The sequence below is a fragment of the Eubalaena glacialis genome, chromosome 2 (assembly GCF_028564815.1).
Source record: "Eubalaena glacialis isolate mEubGla1 chromosome 2, mEubGla1.1.hap2.+ XY, whole genome shotgun sequence".
Classification (NCBI taxonomy): Eukaryota; Metazoa; Chordata; class Mammalia; order Artiodactyla; family Balaenidae; genus Eubalaena; species Eubalaena glacialis.
Window position 1 is genome coordinate 173,286,188 of NC_083717.1, and position 12,753 is coordinate 173,298,940.

A 12,753-nucleotide genomic window follows, 5' to 3' on the forward strand; every position below is an offset into this window, starting at 1 on the left:
TACATACCTGGAACATCACAGATAGTGGAGAAGCATTTATTTTAAGCAGAACAAGGTAAACTTTACACTTTCAACATAAAATTTCCCCCACTCTTTCTTAAATGCAAATAATTAAACACAAAACATGTTAATACAATCTTCTGGCTAACTTTTAATTATGGAAAAGTTGGAAAATTTAGTATTATCTTCAAAGCAACTACACCCTGGCAACAGATACATTAATTATGTGTGAACATTACACTTAGTCAAAACAAAGCATGACATAAGAACTAAATTACAATTGTCAAGATTGTAGGCCTAAATTTAGCAACTTAAGCACATTTAATCATAAACTCCAAACTAACTTAAATTTTATTTCCTTGATTTTAACAATTACTAGAAAGGTAAAAAAAATATATACGAAATACAGTGAAACAACAAAAAGAGGAAAAGATGAGCAAAGCATGAAGAAAGTTTCTTCTAGAGGTTGATGACACCCCACCTAGTGATATTTCTTTCAACACAGATGTTAGTTAGTAACCCTTATCAAGAACAGGAGTCATCTGGTCCAGTCTATCCTGCCTTATCCTATTATCCATATGTTAATAGTCTTTTTTCTATTTGGCTTCTATCACACTCCAATGCAAATCCTTTTAGGAAGTTGGTAAAGACATAGAACGCAAATTTAAGTATTCTGTCTTCTATTCTTAGTTGACTTTTGGCCACAAAAGTAGTGACTCTAGAAGTCCCTAGTATTCTACCCAATGCCTGGTATATAGCAGACACCCCCCAAATTTTACACATCTACTGATAGGAAAGCAGTGAGCCTGCTGGGAATATTCCAAGGTTGCCAACCTTCTTAAGCTTCAGTCTCTGTAACTGCAAAAATAAGCATAATAGTATCGATTTCATAAAATGACTATGAGCATTAAAAGTGCCTAGTGCACAATGACCACTTCATCTATTATATATTTTATTTTGAACCTCAGTTTCCTCATAGGTTAACAGGGATCAATAAAATCTAACCCAAAGAGTTGTGAAAATTCAATGAGTACACATATGTAAATCAATTGGCATAAATACTTGCCATAAAGTAGGTCTTCAATAAACCGTAATTCCTTTCTTTGCTACCTTGCCTCTAAATGCCTATTTTAAGATCCAGAAGAAATTTAAAATCAAAAGTATTAGAAGGTTACTAGTTGGTTGAAAGAATAAAAATCACAGCATTCTAATAAACTTCTATGATGCTTTCTGGCACCAATACAAATTGCTATGAAAGCCTAACAATTAGCATTTAGTAGTACATAAACTATGTTCTAGAGAAACACTAGAAGAAATTCAAATAAGTCTTTTAAATTAGAATTCATTCACATTTTTACCTTTTCTTCTAGTTGGTCCTTCAAACACTGGTATTTTAGCTTCAGTTTTTTATTCTCATTTTCATTCTGAGTTAATTCCTCTGTCAGCCTGTCATACTGTGATTTCAGCTTCTCTAGCTGAGAACGCTGGACTTTAGCCATATTCTTATCTTCTAAGCTTTCTGCCTGAGAGAAAAAGGAGAAAAGAGAAAGTCCACTGGCCACAGCCAAACTGTACACAAAACAAATTCCACATTATATCAGTGGGCAAACACTTCGAGATTTTGCTACCTCTAAGCATTCACACATAAACATACATGCAAAGGAAACATTCTTTGCATGTGTTCCATCTCTCCTTAGCATTCACTGAGCAACCAATTAAGTGACAGGTACTCTACTAGGTGCTGAAGATAACAGGCATGAACCGTAAAAGAGACAGATACAACGGTCAATTCTGACAACGATGAACAAGAAGTGCTTAATAAAGGTGCAAGCAGAGGTACGTGCAACCCAAAGAAGGGACACTAAGGGAAGGGTTATTAGAGAAATGTCCCCATGAGGATATACTAGGGATATTACTGCCTGATCAGTCTCCTCATCTATAAAAGGAGCTTAACAATATTCCTACTCAAGCTACACTCTCGCTTTTGTGAAAGACTTGTGTATTTTTTGTACAATGTAATTATTAATACCACTCTTGTGGGGCTAAAAAGATTATGGATCAGAGTAGGCAAAAAATATAAATAACTTAATATGAAAGAGTTTACCAGTGATTATTTCAGTACCAATAGTGCAATGAAGTACCTCATTTTCGTTTATTATTTGGAATATAACCAGAATCAGCTTTAAAAAAAAAACAATAGGAATAATCTGTGGATGGGATTCAATAAGGATTTGCCAGGCATGTGAAGTTAAAGACTTAAAATAACAACAACGTAAATACTGACTATATGTCAGGCACTGCTCTAAGACCTTTTCGTATAGTTGTCCCTCATGCCATCCTCACCACAACCTGACTAGGGAGACACTGTTATTGTCTCCTGTTTTGAAACTGAAGCAGAACAACACTAATCATTTGCCCAAGGGTATGCAGTGAGTAAAGCAGAGCCAGGATTTGAACGCAGGAATTCTCTCTACTGTCCATGTTTTCAGCTACTCTGCCTCACTGCCTTTAAAAGGTACCTATATCATATGGTTTTAAAAACCAGCTGGGTGCAACTGGCAATGTTAACTAGTTACACCTACCAGTTACTGACAGCCTGTAAGCACCCACATAGAATCTGTTTAAAATACATGTTTCAATGCCTAAAATATATTTGTTTCTTTCCTTTGTATAAGTTTATTATATGTATATAATCAGGTACATAGGAACATAATCGCTGGAAGTAATTTCCCAAAAGGAAGAAGTTTTGTGAGTTTCAGACAAGAATCTATACCTTATTCACCCCACAAAATTCAGCTAAGACTTGATGCCACTTTGAGTTAACAAAAGAATTGATGTTTTTAATGAGGAATCCTGTATTCATTACCCAAAAATAAACTTACAAAATAAAGTCTCTCATCAGGAAAATTGTTCGATTATTATTTTAGGTTTCAGTAGAATACTTAGCTTTTCTTTGTGTCTTATAAAAAGTGTAGGTATAGACAGTTTTCCCCCAAGGCCAGTGGTGTCTGGGCCAGCTCACAGAGACACTCAGGAACCAACTGTGCTCATCTCTTCCCAACTCTGTCTCCAGTGATGCTGTTTGATAGCTTGAAACCAGCCAAATGGGGGGTTTTATACCACTGAACTTGGCAAATGCTACAAATCTGGGTTCCCCTCTTTGCCCCCGGAGAACCTATTTTTAAAACAGTTACCAACACACTAATGCCTAAGTTTGACTAAGAACTTACTTCTTGTTGTAGTTTCATTATTACATTTACATTTCATTTTAGGGTTTACAAAGTGATGTAACACTCACAAAAACCCTGTGATAGAGAAAGACATGACTGTTTCCATTCTACTGATGAAGTACAAAAAGGTTAAGTAACTTGACCAAGATCATATGGCCAGCAAATGGCAAAAATATAGAACTCCACTCTTGGTCTTCTGATTCCAATAAAGGCTCTTACAAAATTACTTTTGTTGAAATAATAATGAGGTGATAACCCAATATTCTTCAAATATTAATAGCAGCTAGAGTATTTCATAAAAATATTTTACATTTAAATTTAAAAACAGGCATGAGAAGGGTAGATCTAGATGGGGAAAAATATAACTTCCGCAGAGAAAAAAATATGGGTAATGTATCACACTTATTAGACTCAGAAAAAGTAATAGATTAAGGTGAAGCCGAAAGACAAAGAAATGTAACATTTACAGAGCTATCTAAAGCCCTCTTGTACATAACTCAGTGTATTAAACCTTCGATGACGACCATTGCTATCAACTCCTGTTAATTAATATAAACGAGTCAAAAGTACGGAATTATATTCATAAAATAGCAATGAGGTGGGGCTGTTCCTATGGGTAACTTATTTGGTTTAAGAGAAGAGTACTGGGCTCTCACGATCTCTGGTTCTCCTGTTAAGCTCGTATGCTTCTTTTGTACCACATTATAGAGTAACTACAACATCCCTCCGCATCTCAGTCTTCCGAATTAAAAAAAAAATCTAAAGTTTTTGGAGAATCTACAGAATAGTTCTAAACGGTGTCTTCTTTATATACAGGTAATGTCTTAAAGCTTTATTGTCACCTCACTATACACAAATACAAAGCACTTCTTTTGGATGAGGAAAGCAATTTTACCACATTACAGGGAAAGAGCCAAACCAGACAGATCACAAAGCAAGTCAGCAGCAAATCCTTTGATTTCTGGCTTTTCAAACATTTTAACCCAACATCCACGGAACATGTTCTATATGTCTCAAACATCATGCTAGACACCATAAGAGGATACAAATATGGCTAAGACCTGCTACCTGCCCCTCTGGAGATGTATGAACACAAAACAAACACACCATAATATAAGGCAGCCTAAATGTGCTGTACTAGCAGTTCCAAAAGAGAGCTATGGAAACACAGAGAATCGAAAGATTTATCCCAACCTCAGTTGAGATATATGCCATCTTCAGTGAATCCATAAAAGAAGTGAAAAATTAATTGGGCCTTGAAAGATTAGGCAGCCTTTTTCCTCCTGCAGATTGAGGGAAAAGACAATCCAGATGAAGAGCAAGCAGTGAAAAGTATGTATAGGAAAGCTGTACATTCGTATGAGGCCAGTTGGGGAGCATAAAAGGCTCCAAATGTGAACAGCTCAGGTGGGACCATACTGAGGAGGACTGGACTAGATTTGAGACTTTGCTCCAGAGACAGTAATGGTTTTTGAAGGTTTCTGAGCAAGAAGTGATGCACTTAGATCAGTGTTTTGAAAAACGCAACAGGTGGTATCTGAAGGTTGAAAGGGAGGAGTTGGGGGGTAGAAAGAGGAACTAAGGGGGAAGTAGGGAGGCTACTCGGAGCTGTGTCTCGTGTCTCCATAGTCCAAATTAGTTGCCCACATCCTGTTTGCTACTATGACGCATGATATATTGCTCATATGCCTAGGCGGCCAGGAGCAAATGCAGTTTCTGTCAAACAGGCTGTACCTCCTGACTTCACCTCCCTCTCAAGAAAGCATGTTACAATGTGAGAATGATGTTCTTATATAGATGACCTTGAATCTGTAGTAAGTGATTAAATCACTACCAGCTCCTGCTGAAATGTGTGTTTATCACACAACCTAAATAGTGGTGATGAAAGCCAGAAATATGTAACAGCGAGAAGAAAAGGAGGGTGTAGTTTCAACTACATTCCCAAGAAAACTGCAATTTCTTTGAAAGAACAGTTTCTCAAGCCATGGCCTAACAAATCATGACACACTCATCTTCATGCAAAAGCCCTGCCTTCCTCTGAGATTCACGCCATTCCCCATCAACTCCACCTTCCTTGATGGCAGCAGCTGACCGACCAGTCGTCCTCTTCGATGAAGTTTTGGCCATGTGATCAATTAATGCCTTCACAACAGCATCATAAATACCCAAATATCTACCCAACAAACTAACTTCAAAGTTATTTGACCTGCTCTGTTCCAACCACCTTCACCTGTATTCCACAACAGCAACCCACTGCGTTACCACCCCCTGGACCTTAACTCTGAACTCTTAAGAATTCCTACCAAATAAGCAGCCTGTGGTCCTAGATTCCTTTCCGTTCACTCTCTCATCCCTTTGCCCATGATACTTCTTCAACGGTAGCCACATGGCAGCACATTGCATGCTCCCAGACTAGCCTCATGCAGCTTGTACCAGCCTTCACAGCACTACGTCTTCACCACCATAAACTCCTTACTGCACTGCTACTCTACTCTCCTTCAGAGGGAAGAAAGAGACCATCAGTCAAGAGTCATATCAACAACCCTAGTCCATTCCTATCAACTTACCCAAGCTTACTTCTTTCTTTCAAAACCTTCAGAGGAAGATATGCCCCATCTCCTGCTGAATCCTATCCACTCTGTTTTTGATCCAACCCCTCACATCTCCTCAGGGACCTTCTCCACCCATCTGCGACAAGTGAACACTTTTTTGGTTCTTCTTTTAGCCTGTCTGCCACGTTGACACTCCTGACTATACCTTTCTAAAATGTCCTGCTTGGGTCTCCAAGATACCATTCTCTTCTGGTTCTCATCCTGTTTCCCATATGGTTCTTCATTCTTATTTGCTAGAAACTCTTTCTCAATTCTTCCTTTAAACACTGGTGTTCTAGAATTTCATCCTCTTCTTTCTCTTTGCATAATGTCATTCAAATCCTATGATTTCAACTGCCAACAATGGATTACTGGCTCCCAAATATCTAACTTTAATCTCAACTTCCTCCTCAACTTCTAACCCATTATGTACTAAACTGTTCTACCCAGACTTTCATGGTTAGGTCTAAGGTCCCTTCCACCTAACTCAACATGCTAAAAAGCTGGATTTGGCATTATTCTCTCCAAATCTGCTGTTCTGTCTACATTATCCATCTTGACAAACAGCCTCATTATCCAACTAGTCACCCAAATCTAAACCCAGTCAATCTAGATTCTAAACCTTTTCCAGTACAGCAATGTAGTTAAGAATTCAAGCATTTGACTACCTGAGTTCAAATCCTGTCTCTACTCCTCTCCAGCTGTAAGACCTTGGGCAAGTTACTTAACTTCCCATGTCTCAATTTCCTCATCAGAGAGGAATTAACACCACACAATCTGCAGGGATGATGTGAGTATTAAATGGGTAACACATGTAAGATTCTTATAGTAATAAAACTGGCACGAACTAAGTGCTGAAAAAATGTCTCCTAGTATTATTATTATTGCCACAGCCAATCAATCAATATATATCTATTTTATTTTCTTTATGATCAGCTCTTCTCCATATCTGATTCTACTCTTGTTTATGTCCATATCAACTCTGAAAGACTATTATGCCATATTTCACCAATATCAAAACATGTATTTTTTTTTTTCACATTTTACCTTCTCTGTCTTGGGATGTTGTCTTACAGTTGATAGCATGTCATGTTTTCATAGGCAGTATTTTTTTTTCTTAGCACACAACAATGATCCATCTTACAAATGATGGTGTCTTAGGTTACATGAAATAGAATAAAGGCCTCTTACATATTCTTTCAGTCTCCATTCTGCTCTGCCCACCCCACGTAAATGAATCCAAATCCACTACTGCCAGCAGTCTATACAGGGCTGGAGAAGAATTAATAAAATAGCCAAAAGCATTCTACGAATGGCAGTTTAATTATAATTAATAATTAATAATTTCATCTTTATCATAAGCATTTTTATGGTAGTGCCATTTCAAGGAATTTTGAGAAAAAATATATTAATCTTTGAAGATTTATCCATGTATTCACCCATTCAACAGATATATATAATGTTCCAGGAACTGGGCACTGGGGATATAGCTGTAAACAAAACAGAATCAAATCCCAGTCCTCATGGTGTTTTCATACTAATAAAAGGAGATTAAAAAATTAAAAATATGGAATCTATATCATATGATGATGAGTGCTATGGAGAAAAACTAAAGCAGGAAGGAGGGATAGATTTATCACTCTCCTGACAATCATGTTATGAAATGATTCCCCTGCATGTTGATAAATGCTAATACCATTAGATCTTACAATATTTGCCCAAATGTAAGATCTCAATTATGCATTTACCCAGGCAACTTTGATTTGGAAAAGAAGGGGTAAATCTCAAAAGCCTTGGGTTTACAAAACCCATAAGCTGATCCACTTTAGTTACCATACCAATAAGGACCATGGTTATAGCTTCTATGACCTTGACAAGTCTTTGCCTTTTATATGTTAGGAGATCATAAATGTTGAATGAGGGCACGTTTCAGGTCCACGACTTACTGCCACCTCTGCCTTTCCTGAACTCCCAAAATAGCTAAACGTTCTTTTTAAAGGGCTTCAGTGCTCTGAAATAGGTGCTCCCAGGTGGCTACTATAACTCATTTCAACCTGGCCGAACAGGCATGAATACGCCTCTTTATTGTTAGTTCTATCTTCCCTTCAGTGCTTGGGAATACAGAATGATCTCTAAAAGTTTACGCTTTATTAACTTCATGAGCCACCAGAAAATTTCCTCCAGTATCATCAGGATAACTCAGTGTGGGTACCTTCAGTGTCTTAATATGATTCTCGGCCTCACTCTTTTCTTTCTTGAAGTGCTTCATCAGCTCCTGGATATTCTGTTCATGTTTAGTTTTCACACTCTGCAATGAGGATGTGAGATCTTCCAGCTCCCTCTGGTGAACATCTCTTTCTAGCTTTAACTGTGTAATGATTGTAGCTGTTTCTTCATCTTTGGATTTTGCCTGTGTCTTGAGGTCAGAAAGGTTCTTGAGTACCTCTTTCCTTGCTCTCTGTTCCTCCGCCAATTTATTGGCGAGATCTGCCCGGATGGCACTCAAGTCCTTGATGGCCTCTTGCATCTCAAGAAGCTGAGCTTGGTCCTTGGCCTGGCTCTCCTTCAGCTCTGCAATTTCTTCCTCCAGGTGCGCTTTCTCAGCTTTCATCTGGCTTTGAATCTTACTCTGCTCTTTCAATTCACTTTCTAGCCTCTGGATGGTATCCAGGGAATCCTTGACTTCTAGTTCAAGGTCAGCCTGATGAGACTTAACATCACTTAGTTTTTGCTCCTTACAGTGAAGCTCCTCCTCTTGAAGGGCACGCTTGGTTAGCACATCATTCAATTCCTTTCGAAGGTTCTCTATTTGCTGTAACGCTGCATAAAGCTGGCTTTTCAATTCATCCTTTTCTTTTAGGATCTATTGGGTTAGGAACAGAAAGCAAAAATTACTGTAAAATGCACCATATACACTGCCAGAAAACAAAAATAAGGTTTAAGCCACAAGGAGAAGAAAAATTCATAAAATAATATTTTGCATTTCTTTCTGGTTTATTAATGAAAAATACTTTTTAGGCTAGAAAAAGGAAGAAAAATACAATTGCTCTGAAGTAGTACCACACTGAGATATATGTTTCAGATTTTCATCACCAAAACATATCAATCCATGATCATAAATAATTATTTAAATGTAAGATAAAATTGATCAAAAGAATGGGGGAAATAAAGGCTTCAATTATAATTTACCAGAGGTTGAAATAATACAGTGTTACTTAAAGTAACATGATTTGCATTTCAATGGCACACTTTTTAAAAGGAGAAACCTCAAAACAGATACAAAACAGATTCGGAAGATAATATAGGGAAGCATGCACATATAATCTACAAAAGGTTTTGGTACAATCAGTCATTATTAATCAAATAATGTCCACAGTGACAAGAAACACACCAGTATGTTAACAGGGAGTCTTCAAGTCCCATGAAAGTAGAAATGAGTTTAAGATTAGGAGAGGCTGGGAAAGGACTCACAAGAAGAGTCAAAGGACCAGAAAGCCATCGCCCTCTGCCAGCCTTTTTAGGGGGTTAGGGCTAACATCGAGGGACAGCAGCCAAGAACTAACCTGTTAATCCTCACCATCCATCAATGCAAACAAAAAAGCCAGCAGCTAAGGAGGCTGAAACTGCCCCACCCCCACCCCAACACTGGCACCAAGACCATTTCTGTACCTGGTTACTGATGCCTACCATGGCTTGAACCCTTAAAAAAAAAAAAAAATTAAGATTCATTTTAGATGCAAACAGTTTCAAGGCATTTTTGTACTTGACATTTTACACTGTAGTGTGAAACAATTCATGATAAAATGTAATGAGTCAATCACTCCAAAAAAAATAGTTTCCTCAAATCCCTCTCATTTTAACAGGGAGAATCAGCATGAAGCTAACATAATAATAAAAGGAGGGGATTAAGCAGTTGAGCTCTGACCAGGAGAACTGAATTTGATTCTCAGTCCAGTCATAAGCAGTTCTATGGTCTTAAAGAAATTATTTATCTTTATAAAGATAGTAATAGAAGCTACGTCACAGCGTTGTGATGACGACTAGTGGGAAGGGAGAAACAAAAAGTGGGGGTGGGATTTAAGTTCAAGGAGAAACCAGGATCTCAGGGAGGTACTTATGCAAGATAGTGATCAAAGCTGTGAAGAGAGGGGATAACTGATAAAGCAATGTCCCTGGATTGAAAAGAGTCTGCAACACAGGTGAAAGAGTTCACTCTAGAAGAAAGATTTTAACGCAGGAAAAATGGCTAGAAATATAGATAAGCCTAAGGGTGGATGTATTATTTTTCTATTGCAGTGTAACAAATTCCAACAAATTTCGTGGCTTAAAACAACACCCATTTATTATCTCATTGTTTTCCATAGGTCGTAAATCCTGGCAAGGTATTCTGCCTTGGGTCTCCTAATGCTAAAAGCAAGGTGTCAGCTAACCTGGGCTTTTAGCTGGAGGCTTTGAGGGGAGAATGCACGTGCAAGTTCATTCATGGTGTTGGACAAATTTAGTTCTGTGGACCTAGGACGTGTTTCCTTGCTAGCTTTGGGCCAGGGGGTTTCCTGAGCTTCTGAAGACCACCCACACTCCTTGGCTCATGGACTCCTCTGTTTCTGCAGCCAGTAACACCACACTGAACCCTTCTCATGTTTTGAATCCCTCTCACTTCCCTTTCTCCCAACAGCCAGAATAATTTATCTGCTTTGAAGGACTCCTGTGATTAGATGAGGCCCATCCAGATAATCTCCTTATCTTAAAATCTACTTGCCAAGTAACATATCATAATCATGGGAGTGATAATTCATCTTATTCACAGGTTCCAGGAGTTAGGTTGACACACCTTTGGGAGGTCACTCTACATACCATACAAGAGAAGACAAAAACTGACAGAATCCAGTCTTGGTTGTAAGGGTAATGTGGGAGGGACCTGAGAATGAGGGGAGGGTGCATAATATAGTGGCTAATGTTTGGAACAGACAACATAGGCCCCTGGCCCTGAGTTAAAAGACTTCCATGTAGCCCTGAAGATAAAAATCGTATTTCCAAGATGGTCCTAGCACATAAAATGTCTTTGATTTCAAAATACCGTAAGTTGGTTTAAACAGCAAGGATATTTATTTTTCTCACATGATGGGAAGACCAGAGATGGGGTGGCTCAAGAAGAGTCCTTCAAAGCTCAGGCTCTGCTACTCTACAACTCTCCATGTTTCGCCCTCAGCTTCAGTGTTCCAAATATTACATTGATTCATGACAAAAGTGACAGTCTTTGGGTGGACAGTCTCAGACTATGTTGGTCAAGTTTAGAATTTCTTTGGCAATATAGATACTAAAAGCTAAGTAAGTTCTGTCTATTTTCTTTTGGTTAATGCTTGGCTAGTAGCCATAGCCCAACATTTTGTCTAGACATTGACTCTGAGTCTGAAAATGTCAGTGTCTTAACCGCCACCTCAATATCCTGGACATTCCCAGGGGCCCTCAGTTGAATAGCCTTTATCTTGAGGGAATTCAAAACAATGGACTTGGGTCTCCTTTGTCTGGCCAGAAGTACTTAAATAGGAGAACTTGAAAGGGGCCTGAAAAATCAGGCTTGTTTTTTACCTCATTTAAATTTCTGCTAAGTTTCCTACCTCCCTCTCTTGCTTGGACTAACTTCAGCATGGATAAACAATTTGGCTTCTCCAACCCTAAAAGACTCCAAATTATCAGACTCCGTAAATGTGGATTACAGATTGCAGATTTTCAGTCTCCCAATGCCCCCAAATCTTGCTCTCTGCTTTTAGACAGATCAGTTTCAACCTATACTTGTCTTTCCCTTCCAGGACTTTTCTGAAGGCTGCAATAAGTACACAACAGACTCCAACATCCTGAAGTTCTTCTACTGGTCACTTAATACCATCCCCTGAAGCACAGCATCAGGGTCCCAAGGTATGACTTCTGATGGTTCAGTCAATGGCATGGCAAGGTTTTCCAATTATTCCTTCAGAAAAGTACGATTCTCCCTGTCCTCACCCCACTTCTCCACTTAATCAATCCTACATTTTAGGTTCTTTAACTTATAGCTCCTTACTCCTAGAATTGCTGTTTCACATAAGCTTGAATTTCTTCTGCTGAGAGTAAGAGAAAACTCCAGTTCAAGCTGGCTTAAACTACAAGGTAATTTATTATCATTCCAGGCAGAAGTGCTCCACAGTATGTCAAAGCTCTAGACCCACCTCTCTGCACTGCTCTCAGCAGTGCCCTCCCTTGGAGTGAGGCTTCATTCTCAGGACCATAGCAAGATAGCTTCAGCCATTTCTGGCATCACAGCCAAATATAACAATATTCAGAGAAGAGGAACATCTCCCTCCTAGTGTTATCTTTTTTAGCAATGAGTAAATGTTTACCAGAAGCTCCCCAACAGACTTCACAGTTCACTCTTCAGAAGAAGAATAGTTCTTGATCAGAAGAGGGCTATATGCCTAGTAACTGGCCTACATTAATTTTTTAATGGAATGGAGTGAATTGCGGTGCGGTCAGGGAGGTAACCAAGACCACTGTAGGAGCCAATTGATATCCTACGTAAGTTTTGCTAGTACCACTCAAGAGCAGGAAGAGAAAAAGTAGAGAGTTGGGTGGATTCCAGATTGAAGATCAGTAAAATGTGTGAGGTGGAAGCAAGACATTGAAGATGCTGGTGAGCATGTCGGCGGAGTAGCTTTTCGTGAAGTCCAGTCTGACAGGAAAAAAACCGATTCCAGGAAACGGCTGGTCAACCAAAGGAATGTGGAAAGATCAAAATCAGATGCTAATAGCTAAAAGAGGAAAAGGGAATAAAAGAAATGTGGACAATCAGAGACTGAAATTTTAGAACTAAAGATCTGAACACAGAGAAATTACAGATGACGACAAATCTTAGCCATTGAAATTAGCTGCTGAGTGATTTGAAGGTCACTATAAAATAG

The 12,753-nt window shown here is 38.6% G+C and overlaps 1 protein-coding gene across 1 annotated transcript in view; it reads right to left on the reverse strand.

The window, feature by feature from the left end:
- The window catches only part of CEP128 (centrosomal protein 128), a 440,326-nt gene that overhangs the window by 273,536 nt on the left and 154,037 nt on the right, over nt 1-12,753 (reverse strand). Inside the window, exons 15-16 of the mRNA XM_061182773.1 lie at nt 8,034-8,684; nt 1,359-1,523 (exon numbers count right to left, since the gene is read on the reverse strand). Coding sequence (XP_061038756.1) covers nt 1,359-1,523; nt 8,034-8,684 — 816 coding nt within the window. The remainder of the gene's footprint in view (nt 1-1,358; nt 1,524-8,033; nt 8,685-12,753) is intronic.